This window comes from Rhea americana, unplaced genomic scaffold (assembly GCF_003343005.1).
Source record: "Rhea americana isolate MKP2758 unplaced genomic scaffold, rheAme1 scaffold_157, whole genome shotgun sequence".
Lineage (NCBI taxonomy): Eukaryota > Metazoa > Chordata > Aves > Rheiformes > Rheidae > Rhea > Rhea americana.
This window is the reverse complement of record NW_028185672.1, coordinates 2,209,167-2,223,659: the sequence shown is the minus strand read 5'-3', so window position 1 is coordinate 2,223,659 and position 14,493 is coordinate 2,209,167. Positions and strand designations below refer to the sequence as shown.

At 38.0% G+C, this 14,493-nt stretch overlaps 1 protein-coding gene across 1 annotated transcript; it reads right to left on the bottom strand.

The window, feature by feature from the left end:
- Positions 1 to 282: 282 nt before the first annotated feature.
- Positions 283 to 11,181, bottom strand: LOC146598664 (SWI/SNF-related matrix-associated actin-dependent regulator of chromatin subfamily A containing DEAD/H box 1-like; the record flags this gene model as incomplete). Its single annotated transcript, XM_085299931.1, has 4 exons — positions 10,994 to 11,181; positions 7,431 to 7,605; positions 5,357 to 5,420; positions 283 to 368 (listed from the first exon to the last, which is right to left on the bottom strand). Coding segments are annotated over exons 1-4 (513 nt in total), but the record flags the coding sequence as incomplete, so codon positions are not given.
- Between the last annotated feature and the right edge of the window lie 3,312 nt (positions 11,182 to 14,493).

Below are 14,493 nucleotides of genomic sequence, written 5' to 3'. Positions count from 1 at the left end.
ATGCCTCCCGTGTCAAGGCCACCAGCCATCCACTTCTTCCACAAAAGCAGAAAAAGGGTAAGAGGATACAACTCCATAAACGTTAAAGAGGAAAGCAAACAAATCCCTTCAGAACTGCCAGAGAGAAGAAAGTAGCAAAACCTCATTCAGAGGGCAAGATTTGAATTTGACAGGATTTTCTGACAAAACACACTGAAATCAGGGTGTTGGGCGGGGGAGCGAAGGGGGGTGGGGGAGGAACCCCAAGCCAAAAACCAACACACACACACACACCCCACTTACAGAATGAGCTCTGCCCTTCGTTGAGACTTGGCCATCCTTGTCATAGCGATATATAGAACGATCTACAGTTCTTCTGTGAGAGCGAGCTTTAAAAAGAAATAAAAAAAAGAAAAGAACTGGATTTTAATTTCATTAAGTTCACCTCAAAATCAGTCAAATGAATAGTACTGAAGCTACTTATTTTGTTAAATGGGCACGAAGCAACATAGTAAGAGATATTTTCAGACGATTTCCACTGTATTCAGTGACAGAGTCAGTAGAATGATTATTCCCTTCAAGATTGTACAAAATGAGTATTTTTATAGATTTATTTTTAACATATTTAATATTCTCAGGATTTTTTGGGGTGGCGGGAGGAGAGGAAAGGCACAACTCTGATGCAGGTCGTCACCAATCTAAAAACAAAAATAGTATTCAGAGAGAAAATCTTGGGAGTAATTGCAGGAATCACGTGAGCTCCACACAATCACCCCTCTTAAGATGTTACCCTCACTGCCATTACCAAGTCAGTTAGCAGAACTCACAGCAACTCCAAACTACACTAATATCTGGCAAGACACCCAGCTTCTTATTCCTTTGTTGTTTAGTATAACTCCATTTGCCTACGCAAGGGTTCTTCCTCTACATTTAGTGCAGTTAAAAGAAAGAATAAAAGCTCTGATGTGTCCAAGATTCAGGTAGGGGATGCACTTCATAAACCAATTTCAGAGACCTACAAAGACTGTATTTGCAGTGTGCGACCTGGAGAAATGCTGTAGTCAGACACAATAAAGTAAGAAGACACAAAAAAACAGACAACGAAAAATAAGGTTTTTTCCCTGATTCCTTTTCTGGTATTTCATGTGTCATAGCTGAACCGCCCGCAGCCTTTAAACAGGTCACATTCCCACAGTGAGCACAACAAAATCCTCTCATTCTTACCAGTTATTACATAGTTACTCTGTATTAGGTGCAAGTTCTTCAAGTTGTCTAATAAATTTTAAAGCAATCACTAAAGCAGTTCTGATAATCCAAGTACGGTATCAAGTTAGCAATATCTGCCTAGATTAAAGAACAAGGGCAGTTAGTGGGGATTTTTCGCCTATCGCTACACCAGTCCTGTAGTGGGGTCTGCAGATAAGATCCCTAATTCTTCAGACCTGTCCTGAACAAAAATCTGAGTTTCTTTATTTCAGTAATAACTAAACTTTTGAGAGAAGTGATTAAAATTTTACAGCCTCTGACATACAGAAATCATGCAACCAAACAACTTTTAGTCATGTTCGTCAATACCGAGGAAATCTGAAGTTTCTATTACAAAATCGTTGAAGAAAACGTGCAGCTATAAAACTTTAAATACTTGTTTGGGTTGATGGAGTAACCCATAGAAGCACAGATGTGTTCTATGTTTACTAATCTCTGTAATATTTTCCTCTTACAGAAAGAGTTTCCTCCTGCAGATAGACTGAAGCTTYGTTTCCTCCTGCAGATAGACTGAAGCTTCAAGCAAAGCAGCTGCTCGAAAGCATATTTATTTACCTCCTGAAGCCTTCTTCAGTACTTGGGCAATTTATCAAGCAATTGTGTCTCTTATAAGAGTAACTCGTATAGAATAGCTTTTGTAATTGTTAAGCATTGAACATAAAAGTTGCATAAAGATGCATGCCTTTCGCTTTTAAACAGCAGTGGCTTTTCAGATGAAATACATATTTAAGTTGACTTTAGGAAAGCTGCTATTTAGTCAATGCTAACAGCAAATGAGTTAGAAAATGCACATTACTGCCAATATGGAAATGGTGATGACTGATTTCTGTCTCAGGTGCATACCAGAGAGGTTACCAGTCAAACAATTTTCAACATTACACTGAAGTACCTGAAAGGAAACTATGCACATTAAGTCAGTGATAATGAAATATTCAGTGATAACTTAATTATTTATGAATAGTTCATATGAGTCAGAACTTTCCAAATATCTTTGAGCCCCGATGATTACAGATTATCACCTTATCAGTTCGTTACAATGTGCATAGTCAGGTGCGTTTTCAACGGCCACTGCGCATAGCCCATGAAGTCAATTGCCCATTGACTATTTCTCCACATTAACAGTCGCTGCTTAAAGTRCAGTTACCAAATGGACACTATAGCCCAAACAGTTTTAAAAATTCAGAGTCAACGATCTGATCAGTACTGCAAGTTAATCCTTTTTGGAAAACAGGCTGCCCATAGAGTTTCGACCTCTGACAGCCACATCTCCAGGCAACATCCCCTCCCAGACTGCCGAAGGACAGGTACTGAATAAGAAGCATAACTCTGTTAACCACATGATAAAAAAGCATGCTTACTTTCAAATCCAAATGACTGCATGCATGATCAAAACAGTTTTACTTGAGAAAATTTCAATGATTCATCTTTGCGGTAAGACTGTTAAATATATGTGAAAATACTTCAGATATATGTGCTGTTATTTGCTCTCTCAACCATCAAACAGAAGTGACATACAGATACAAAAAGTCAGAAGAATTTCCCAACAGCACAGAATTACAGGATCTGCAATAACTCCTTCTTCATTTAAGGAAGTGCCTGTCAAGAGTCAGATATCTACCAAGGGAGACGGGTAAGATTTTTAAAAGTACATGTATTTTTATATTAAAATAGGTACATACACACTATATATATATGTGTGTGTGTGTGTGTGTGTGTATACACACAAACACACACACATTTATATTACATATAGATTTTATTATATAATATGTAAACATATCAAATACCTAATATATACTATTATATATTTTTTATATTACACATGTACATTTCATGTTATTTATAAATATGTATGCATAAAATAAAGTATTCAGAATGAGATATACATATGCTTTTTTATATATAGTTTATATATATAAATATATATAGCTGTATTTATGTATATAAAGCACCATATATAACTGTTAGCCATTATGATTGATTAGAACTGCGTGCCGGTAACTCTAGCAGGCTTCTCGCTTCACATGCATACAGGATGATGGCTAACTCTGAACAGGAACCTGAAACATGACCCTGAAAGCATTTTCACCCTAAAACAAGGACTCCTTATTAGAGCAGGTCCAAGACCACCTTCATTTGAAGTCACAGGCTGAGCAATCAATTGTCTTTGAAGAAACCCTGATGAAGAGCAATTTTACAGGTAACTTAATACACATTTATCAGTGTGTTTCATCTAATCTTCATAACTACAGTAGTCATCTGCAATGCTGCTTATTTAAGCTGGGTGCAACTGCTGGGATCAAGCTCCAAATACAAACTTTGTCTTTACCTAGGAAAGGGCAGAAAATGTGAGGACCACTCAGCAACACATTTTTAGCTAGACCATGTTTCACAAAGTGGTATTTTGTCCCTCACTTCTCACAGTCAACACTTCAGGAAAAAAAAAAAAAAAAGCTTATCATAGATTGAAATAGATAGGCAGATGTTCAGTAATGTCTCCACTTCTAAAAAATGTGTCCAAAATGAGATGATTTATGCCATCACTTTCAGACATGTTTACTCCCAACTAAATCTTTTACAACTGTAATTAGTTTGAATTTTGCTGCCAAGAAGATTCTTTTTATGTGGGCTTATATTTAAAGGATATGAAATGGCATTCTTAGATTAACACAAAAATGGCCAAAAGGCAGAGTCTACATATTAGACAGCAGAGCATTTTAGTTAAAGCATTGTGAAATGCTTGGAAATTTAAAGGTGTATCTTAGCTTAAACTGGTTTAATCAAACCTCTTGAAAAGTAATAATTGTCTACTAGGTAAGAATTCTGCAGGAAGGGCACTCAAAAGCATTCCCCCCCCTACAAATACATGGAAGCTTTATTTTTCAGTTACCGGTGTCATGAGTCCCATCTGCAGAATCTGAGTAGCACACAGTGATAACCTCAGAACACTGGACAACCAAAAAATATGGTCTTTCTGGGTAAAAAACATTCACTAAAAAGAGCCCAATGTTTTAAAGCTTTTCTGTAAATATTAAAAAGCTTGAAAGTTGTTTACAGAAGATGAAAATATGACATATACAACAGAGCTGAATTAGCAGAAATCTTTTTATGCATTAGAAATTGAGTAGAATTGGGTTCTCTCTGAGTACATGGACCTTCTTGAGACGCTGTTTCGAAATCTGTAGGATACTGCATGAAATGACAACACATAATCACTTAAAACAATTCAAATAATCAGGAGAAATTATAGCTTTTTTTCCATCATCCCCAAACCATGAAGATCTTCCAGAAAAAGTATGGACAACTGAACCACAACTAATGGAAACCTACTAAAATGGATCACCTTATTTTATGATACAACACTCATACCGACCTTTCCCTTGTTTTCCCCCCCATCCATAGAGAACATCAATAAAAGATTAATATAAACTAATGTGGCCCCTGGACTTGGGTGGCGTTAAGAAACCAAAACTCAAGAATGACAATCCCTTTACATGCTTACCTCTTAAACTTTCCTAGAATTGGAAGTCTTTTTTCATAATGTCAATATCCTAAACTAGCTCTAGGGGCTGGAAGGCAGGGTCTGGTAGATGTTTTGGCACAGAATCATGGAGATCTGTCTCACATATAAAGACTAATAGTTCTGATTCAGCATTTCAATCAAGTCAACCCCAAGGGAAAATCTTGACAGGGTTTAGCATGAACAAGATCTGACTATGAAAGGCTGCATACCCCAGGATACTTCTTTGAATCACCAGATTTCTCACCTGTAGTTTTTAGAATTACTCTCTCTAACCTATTACTATTTCTGAGCAAAGAATGTGCCAGCAACAACAGAAGTCACATACAGACCCCATTTATAAAGCAATGCCAAGCTTCAAAGAACAAATTCCTCCTTTTTGTTTTATTTTTGGATTTTGGTTTGCATCCTCTTCCCATCCTTCCCCTTGCAAAGTCTGTGATTTCAGTTCCACCTTCTCACAATAAAAAAAGACAGTATAACTTTTACTGCATGTTTTAGAACTTTTTAAATATCTCAAACCAAGTTTAATTTATTCAATTAGCTGTAGTTCCTGTAGAAACTGTAGTTTCTGAAGTTTTTTAAACATACCTCTATCACTGAACTTCAAGCCAGCAGCTCTGGCTTCATCCATTGGGCATGCTGATTCTATCAACTGAAAAAGAAGTCAACTGCTAAGTGTTAGATTTAATCGAATAGAGGAAAGCAATGACAAGTCAAAATGACTGAAATACACTTAAAAAAAAAAGGTAACGGGTACCACACAAGCTAGACTGATTAAAATCATCTTACCTGTACTTGGAAAGCTTAAAACAGAAAACTACTGATTTATTTCTGCTTTTCTCCTACATCAGAAGCATACAGGTTTAAGTAAGCTTATTTTTTTAAGATTGTTCCACGTTATAGTCACAAACTGTAATGATCCAAAAAACCCAGTTTCCTAACTTTTAAAGTTTCCATATAATGCTCTCAGTATCTATCAGCTGATTTCCTAAAAGTACATCTGTGGGATTTCTAACACGCCTCTGAAAGGTTATGCATACTTCCTCACAGTCCTAGATTCTTCTTCCTCCCACTGGCAATCTCAGCATAAATTATTTTCACAGATTAGGTGAGCGTTAAGATTTGTAAAAAGTAGTACCCATTTATAAGCACATCAACTGCTGCAGAAGCAAATTGCCTAAAAGTTACAAACATAAAACACAAAACGAAGCTATTAGGAACCCTGATTCCCAACTATCTGTTCATACTTGTAAATAACGTCTTTCAATTTTACTATAAATGCCCAATCTCCTTTCCAGCAAGCATCAGAATGGTATTTCTTACAGATTTTCTTAAATAACCTCCACTGGCCTTCCAAAGTTTGGAAAGAGAGGCTGCTCCACAACCTGCACCACCAGAAGCGATCAGGTTTGGCTACCGCTCCTCTGGCTTCTGCCGAGAATGTTGTGGAACTGTTGCCATGGACAGAACCTTGCACCACTTATTACATACTAAAAATTCCATGTAAAAGCCTTCAAATAGCAGCCATCTTAGGCTGTCCTCAGATCAAGCGTCATCAGCACCAAATACCACTAAGTGGTTAAAATGTCCTTAAAGTAACAAAACTGTAAGCAGGCACACTAGACAGCTGTCATTTCTACCTATTTTGAGGCTACAATGAACTGTTACCACTGTGCGGTTCAAATACATTCAATATCGTGAAAAGTCAAAATTTCATACGTTCCGGGTATCTACAACATTATTTATATTACATCTACCACTCTGTTTCATGTGAAAAATTCCAAAACAGCTATTTTCAATCCCTTCTTTCTTCCTGAGGCCTAGATAGAAAGCATGAACCACTGGGCAAAAAACACCCAGCAAGGAGCATCTATTTGGTTCTATAGTTTTTTTAATGACAATTCAGCTATCAGGAAACTTAACTGGTTGATTTAATCATCAGTGCTTTGAAAACCGAAGCTAGCAAAACCTAATTATATAACAGCACTAAAAGGTAACCTTACTGAAAACACTTACTGTAGCACAGATGATTTTACTGTACTAATTAGTTACCATAGTCTTAGTGTAAATTTATACTGTACATTGGAGAAAGACCAAAAATATCTCAGTTTCACATGCCAGCATAGTTGGAAGAAATTACAGTAATTCAGACCTCCTCTCTTTTCAGCTCACTGGAAGCATTTAACAACTTTCAATACTAAATCTGATGAAAGTGGGGGTGCAACATTTCATCTCCTGAAGTGGATGGTAATGATTTCACTCATTCTACATTTAACCACCTTCCAACCACTTGGAGGCACTCATTTAAGTTGCTCTCCAACAACAGTTACCAATAGTTATCAACCAATACAAGTTCAATTAAGGTTAAATGTTACAAAGCAACTTAAATAATATGCAAATCTTTCTTTAGGACATCTTCAAACTGTGCCCTAGGGCACACTGCTGTTAAGGTGAGCTTAAGTTAAAAAACAAACAAATGAAAAACTCCCGCAGAAAAGCACTCTAGGATACCTTCCACGGTATAAGTTCTGGTAAAATATATTACTTTTGACATATGCTTTTGCTAATAAGAGTTAAGGTTGTTCCCTCTAATAATGACAAAAGTATACAAGTATTTCCTACAAAATAGTTGAAGTAAATTAAAAGACCACGGCATTATTACTTCTAATAATTCCCAGTCACTTCTTCGGCAAAAGAGTTCCTTCAGCGTTTGCAGCTTTGCATCTCTGATGTCTTCCTCCACATCCTCCTCCATGCCCAGCACTTGATCCCCACCATTTATATAAGCCAACTTAGGTTGTTCATCTTCAGGCTGTTCATCTTCAGACTGTTCGGAGCTACCAAAAATAAGCAGAGGAAGAAATCAACGTACTGTTGCTTCTTACGAACGCTCTACCCCAGCAGAAAATCAGCATAAACCAAAAGTCATAGCATCACAAAATTTCAAATTTTTGTAAAACGAACTGTTAGTAGCTTAAAATTCTTTAAAAAGAACTTTAAATTCTCAAAAGATACTGCACATTATTGAAGCAAGTGAAATACATACTACAGAAAGCAAATTTAACACCGAAGTTGTTACCCTCTCTCCACTCTTCCCCCAAGACACTGTTTCAGGATTTCTTCATGTATCATAAAAGGAAGCAAGAGACAAAAAACAGTTTCCTTCCTTAAAAAACATAGTTAGATGTATTCAATAACTTTAAACCTGCTTGCACCCAATTTGATACATACTAGTCAGGATAAAATAAAGCATACATAGTAAAGTATACCCTTCTGTTTTCAGTAAAGGTGTTTCAGCTGAGCAAAGAGGAGAGGGGAAAGGAGGAACAGACACAGGGAATACGAGGACTTACCCTTGTTTGTATCGTGCTACTTGTCAAACCGGCAATAACTAGCTCAGTACATTTCACCATTTCAGAGACACGAACTACATTAGACTGACCACCTTAGTTTATTTCAAATGGTCTTGCTGCCCAACAGATAAGCAGATATAAATACAGTCTTTTTTTCCCCCCAGATGCAATATCAATGCCCTGTCCTAACTCTCAGCTCACTGAAAAAKAAAGTTCAGATATCCTTATGCAGTGTTTTGAACACATCAGAATGTGGGCAAAATCTTTTATACTTTTTTTTTTTTTTTTAAGAAGTCCTGAATTTATTGGAAGATTTACCATTAGAACTAGTCTGCAGAAAAAGCAATCCCTACGTGTTTTTGATGATATTCAGTTCCACAGTAAAGATTTAATGCAAGCACAGGTCTCCTATCTTACTACCCTTCATAGACACATAAAAAACTTGTTATCTACTTTCCTGAACTAAAATTAATCCAACTGTATGGAGTCTGCCATTTTATAGGGACATCTATATCAGAAAGACTTGCCTGCAAGTCTCTTCCCACAGTTTAAAGTAAAAGACTGGGAAAACAACTATTTTTCTGGCTATATCCTTCTCCAGGAACAGGCAAATTGAAATAAAATTTTTGAAAAAGCAGTAATACACCACTTATTTAGAATATATGCACAATGTTCAGATTACTTTTCATCGAATAAATACCCTGTTCAAAGAGCACACAAAGCTACTTGGGCTGTCTGGCTGCATTACCACCAAAAGCCTATTATAACAAAAAAATTWAAAAAAAAAAATAACTCAAATTCCTCTTCAAGTCCACCAAGTATCTAACTGTAAACTTAAGGTGAATTCAGTATCTCCAAAAGCTCTTAGAGAAACAGTATATTAAAATTCTATTAGTTTATTTCAAATCCTCTTGTCTTGATAGGGCAATAAAGTTTCATTACAAACTGCATTTAAAGACCAGTGGTAACACTCTCACTACTTTATCCTTCCCCATCCAGTATTAATATCCAGATACTTGTCAACAAAACTACGGTCACCACAAATCATAAATCTTACCCTGTCTATATAATCGCATTCTTATCAAGCATGAAGAGATGCTTATTTAACCTCTAACTGAGTTTGACTCTGACCATCAAAATCTAGCATTTAATGAATTCTGTTTTTCAGCAAAGCCCAGATAGTGACTCATTGTTAAGCTTGCCTCACACGTTCTTTTAGGAAAACCATGTTTTCTGCTATGGAACATCAACCATCCCTTATCCAGGAAAACAGAGGCTGGGATATCCTGGRAAAAAAAAGTATTGCAAAAATCCCAAACAGTAGGTAACACATGCACTAAGAAGCATGGTGCAAAGCCAGGCTAAACTCAGCATGAACCAGAGCTAATAAGCCTGACCAGATCCAAGCAACCTCTTGGCACTCCTTTTAATTCCAGTTTATTGGCCCAACAGAACACCACTGGTGAGCTTGCTTAGTGAATTCAGTATGTATTAATCGGCACTTGAGCCAATAAGCCATCCTGTAGTGTGGAGCACTGGGGTGTCTGCTGCATAAAAGACTGCTGGCTACACAGGAATAATGAAGAATACAAGAGGATGTAGCTTGTGTTAGACTCAGACCAAACCCACTGAGAGCCACCTAGGTGTCTGCCTCTCGCTCCCAGTAATCTGGAGACTGTGGAAATACCAAGCTGTGGCTCTGCAAGTTGGATCCTGCATGGCTTATTAGCTTCAGCTCCACACTGCACAGAAGTGATAGTACTGCTTCCACTTCAGGTTGATCCCAGAAACAGTGTAAGTATGTTTACACAGCACTGTACACAAGCCAATATGGTGCATGCAATCAGCTTGCCACCTCCGAATCCTTGCACGATCTACAGCTTAAATCATTTGCCCATAGATAGATAACAGTTCACTCTGCTAACTACTAAAGGTATTTTTTTCTTACCAAGTATCTGGCTGACGTTGAAACTTCAGGAAAAGATGCATTAAAAAAAAAGTTCAAGAATTTCAGATAACAGCAGCATGGAAATGTATTGTTTCATTTCTACTGACAGGCTCCAGTACCTCCATGCTCTGCATAAGGACCAGAAACGTGGCAAGGAACTGTGCCTGTTGACACTGCCATTCCCACAAACCACAGATTAGTTTGGCCAGATGATCAACAAATGCAGGTTAAATCATTTTGTTTTGCATGGCACAGAACAATCAAGGAACACAGACAATTACCACATTTCAGCCCTAACAGTGGATAACTAGCAGTTAATGAATAGCAGTTAGTTTTTAAGCCATTTCAACCGGTTGTACAAGATGTCCATCTACATCTTGTCTCTCCTATATTCTCAGTGCTCCCTTTATAGCATCCGGGCATCTTACTATCACTTACTATTCTCTTCCCTCCCAATTTATTCTAAAAGTAAGTTTGCAGATCTTTTTTTTTAATCTTTTCAAAAAGTTAAAAGATATGTCATGTGCCTAATACCTAATATTTCTAAAATGAAGCTTTCACAGTTAAGCTTGGGAACTCTAATGCTCATACTACACACTGAGGTACCACTAGCCTTCCTGTCCATATGAAAAAGGAAAAAAAAAAAAAAAAAAAAAAAAAAAAAAAAAAAAAAAAAAAAAAACTAATATATTTTAAACCAAAAACTAGTATTTTGAAGTTAAGCCTCCACTGCCATCAAAAGGAGTTCAGAGGGACAAATGCACAAACGTAGTAAATACAACAAGTATTATTCAGTAGCATGGGATTATTAACATAATCCGTGTTTTCAGAGAAGACACCTAAGACCTAAGCAAACCAGAATCTCTTTTCAATCAGTTATCATATCAGCTTGCATAAGTGTTACTAAAAAAGCTTAAAGCTTACATTACAATTCCATCTTTCCTTGGAGCACGGTTTTCTTTTGCAGCATGGAAGTTGTTTGGCTCTTCATCTTCTCTGTCTGAAGACACGTCTAAGAAATGTACCCCTCTTCGATACTTGAAATAAGATAGTTTTGTTGTCCTCCTAGCTTCTGGAGTTTCTGGGACGCTGGTGTTCCCTGTCCAAGCCATTTCAGTAGGAGAAAAAACAGGAAAGTAACTTACATTTACAACTCCAAATATCCATTTGTGTTTACAGCCTCAGAAAACTATGACTTCTTCCTGATATACAGTGAATATTTAAACAAAACTCGTATCTCTATGTGTTGAAAACTCCTGTAAGCTGTAATTCTTTAAAGCRGCAGAAGATCTTCAGCCTTCTTATTTTACAAGATAAAACTTTTATACCATGACATTTAGGAGATGATTTTAGGATAATAATTCTTCAAACACATTACACCTTTTGGAAAATAACAAACCATCAAAATCCTCTCAGCTACTTCCAGGCTGATTAGAACACAGATAGAAATATCCTGGTGCATCTGATGGCTGATCTACAATCCGCTCATCACAGACAAYTTTTCAGAAAGTGAACGTCAGACTGTTACACCACAGGAGATCAGAAAGCCACACTGAGGAATGCAACAGGTAAGCTGCAGCCCCAGAGATGCAAGTATTCAGTCATCTTTCCCACATCATGTTTCCTGTACTTCCAGGATACACAGAATACGTAAGTAATCGGCATACATCACCACGGAGACATCTCACCCGTCATAAACTACTTCTAATGACCTGGAAAACTATCCCACTACGTCTGTACCAGTATTCATTAAGATTTCACTTTTCCACATGCTTAAAGGACAAACGAAAGCATAAACAGCCAATCTATCCATAGATAATTCCTGAATTAGTAACTAACAACAAATAAGTTCCTCTTAGACAACTGCACCTGAAACCAGGAAGGTAGGGAGAACACGGCCTCATAGGTAGAGTCATATAAAAATGTGACAAACACAAACAAAATAGGTCTTGAACTTAAAACAGTGAAGATTGGAACAAAGTAAAACAAAGAAGGCTACAGTTTATCAGACTATGCTAGGTCACCCTGTCTTAGCACAGCATCAACATCCAATGTAGCTAAGGTACAGTATGCTCTAATTGCATGTATTTTGTATTTGAAAATGGCTGCAACCGTTAAAACTCCAATGTGCCCATATAGACTTGGACAAGGTAAAACACGTGATTAAGTACCATGTCTACCGAAGGTAGAGCTGTTCTGCCACCCTCTTTAGACAACCCTGAGGGGAAAAAAAAATCTAGTTGATATAGACTTGAATGTGCAGCTCCTAGCTCTTCTGTCTTTATATCTGCATTAAATATAACTAAATACTTGGGGACAACTGCCACCTCTTAAGTCATTATTTAATAACAGTAACTTAAGAAAAGTATTCAAAGTAGTTTGCAAAAGCTATGAGTCAAGAACAGTACCCTGATCTAATGCAGTAGTCCCACATATTCCAGACTTCATCGCTTCCTACTTCACCATTTTTACAGTCAGTAAAGAACACAGCTCAAATATAAGCTGAATAACTTTGCTTAAGACTAGACAAATTACTGACCCAGGAAGCAAATATGACTGAAGCGAGGAAGAAAAATGCATGCAACAGAGAACACAACAGCTGCAGAAAGCATTTGTTGCATGAACGTAACCTTGTATAAAATAAATTTAAAATAACTTACTGTGGAAGTATTTGATGATAATAGTGATAAATCACAAAAGCATAACCATAAGCAATTTGATGATGCCGGGAACTACCAGGTGACACTGGCTTTGAAAAAATACCCAATAAACTAAAAAATGTAGTACTAAGTGCCATATAGCACACTACTGAAAAGGAAAATAAGAACATCAAAACAGAACCCAAAACTGATTAAAGAGATGGGAGTTACTGTAAGTCAGCCTTCTTTAACATCAATGAGGAAATCTAAATAATATTTAATGATAGCTTAGCCATAAATCTTTGTATGGCCTTAGCTACATCTAGGACAAATCCTACAGATCCTACCCCCCCCCCAAAAAAAAAAAAAAAAAGAAAGAAAAAACAAAAAAAACCCACAACCCAACAAAAAAACTCACAAAAATATTAGTCCATCAAAACGAAAAAAGAGTGAGAAGAAAAAGCATGTAGCTGATGTTCTTCTACGAGTTAAAAGCTGAGAAAATAATACAGTCTTCCAGAGTTAGTGGAAAACAAGAACTGCTTTGTTTTGAACTTTTGGTTCAGCAGAAAAACGCGTTTCAGTTTTTTAATCTAAAAAAAAAAAAAAAAAAACTGTCATTTTCATACTCTTACTGATCAGGTTTAACAAGAAATTTTTGTCTTTCTTTCATGCTACGTAAGAAACTGCTTCCTGAGAGAGAGGCAAGTTTCATTTCCTATATGCTTCTGTTGGCATTTAGTCCACAATTGCTACTACAGTCCAGAATCATGGCCATTAATCACAGATGAGTCTTAATGTAGAATTGAAAATACATGGTCCAGTTTGCTGGACACGGAAAGTATTTCAAACTTCGCACCATTCAGCAGCCAGATTGTTTCCAGGTACGGCAGTTATTGAAACCAAAAGCTCAGTTCAGGAATTCCCTACGAAGCAGCAGACACAATCATCAGACCATTAGGGGCCAACAGCAGACAGTATTGACTGGCTGGATAGATGAGGGGAGAGCAGTGGACRTTGTGTACCTTGACTTCAGCAGGGCTTTGGACACTGTCTCCCATAACATCCTCCTAGAGAAGCTCAGGAAGTGTGGGTTAGACGAGTGGACAGTGAGGTGGATTGAGAACTGGCTGAAMGGCAGAGCTCAGAGGGTCGTCATCAGTGGCCTGGAGTCTAGTTGGAGGCCTGTGGCTAGTAGCGTCCCCCAGGGCTCAGTACTGGGTCCCATCCTGTTCAACTTCTTCATCAGTGACCTGGATGAGGGGACAGAGTGCCTCCTCAGCAAGTTTGCTGACGAGACCAAGCTGGGAGGAGCAGCTGACACACCTGAGGGCTGTGCTGCCATTCAGAGAGACCTGGAGAGGCTGGAGAGCTGGGCAGAGAGGAACCTCCTGAGGTTCAACGAGGGCAAGTGCAGAGTCCTGCACCTAGGGAGGAATAACCCTAGGCACCAGTACAGGCTGGGGGCTGACCTTCTGGAGAGCAGCTCTGAGGAGAAGGACATGGGAGAGCTGGTGGATGACAAGCTGACCATGAGGCAGCAATGTGCCCTTGTGGCCAAAAAGGCCAATGGTCTCCCGAGGTGCATTAGAAAGAGTGCTGCCAGCAGGTGGAGGGAGGTGATCCTGCCTCTCTACTCAGCCCTGGGGAGGCCTCATCTCGAGTACTGTGTCCAGTTCTGGGCTCCCCAGGACAAGAGAGACATGGAGCTACTGGAGAGAGTCCAGTATAGGGCTGCGAGGATGATCAGAGGGCTGGAGCACCTGCCCTGCGAGGAACGGCTGC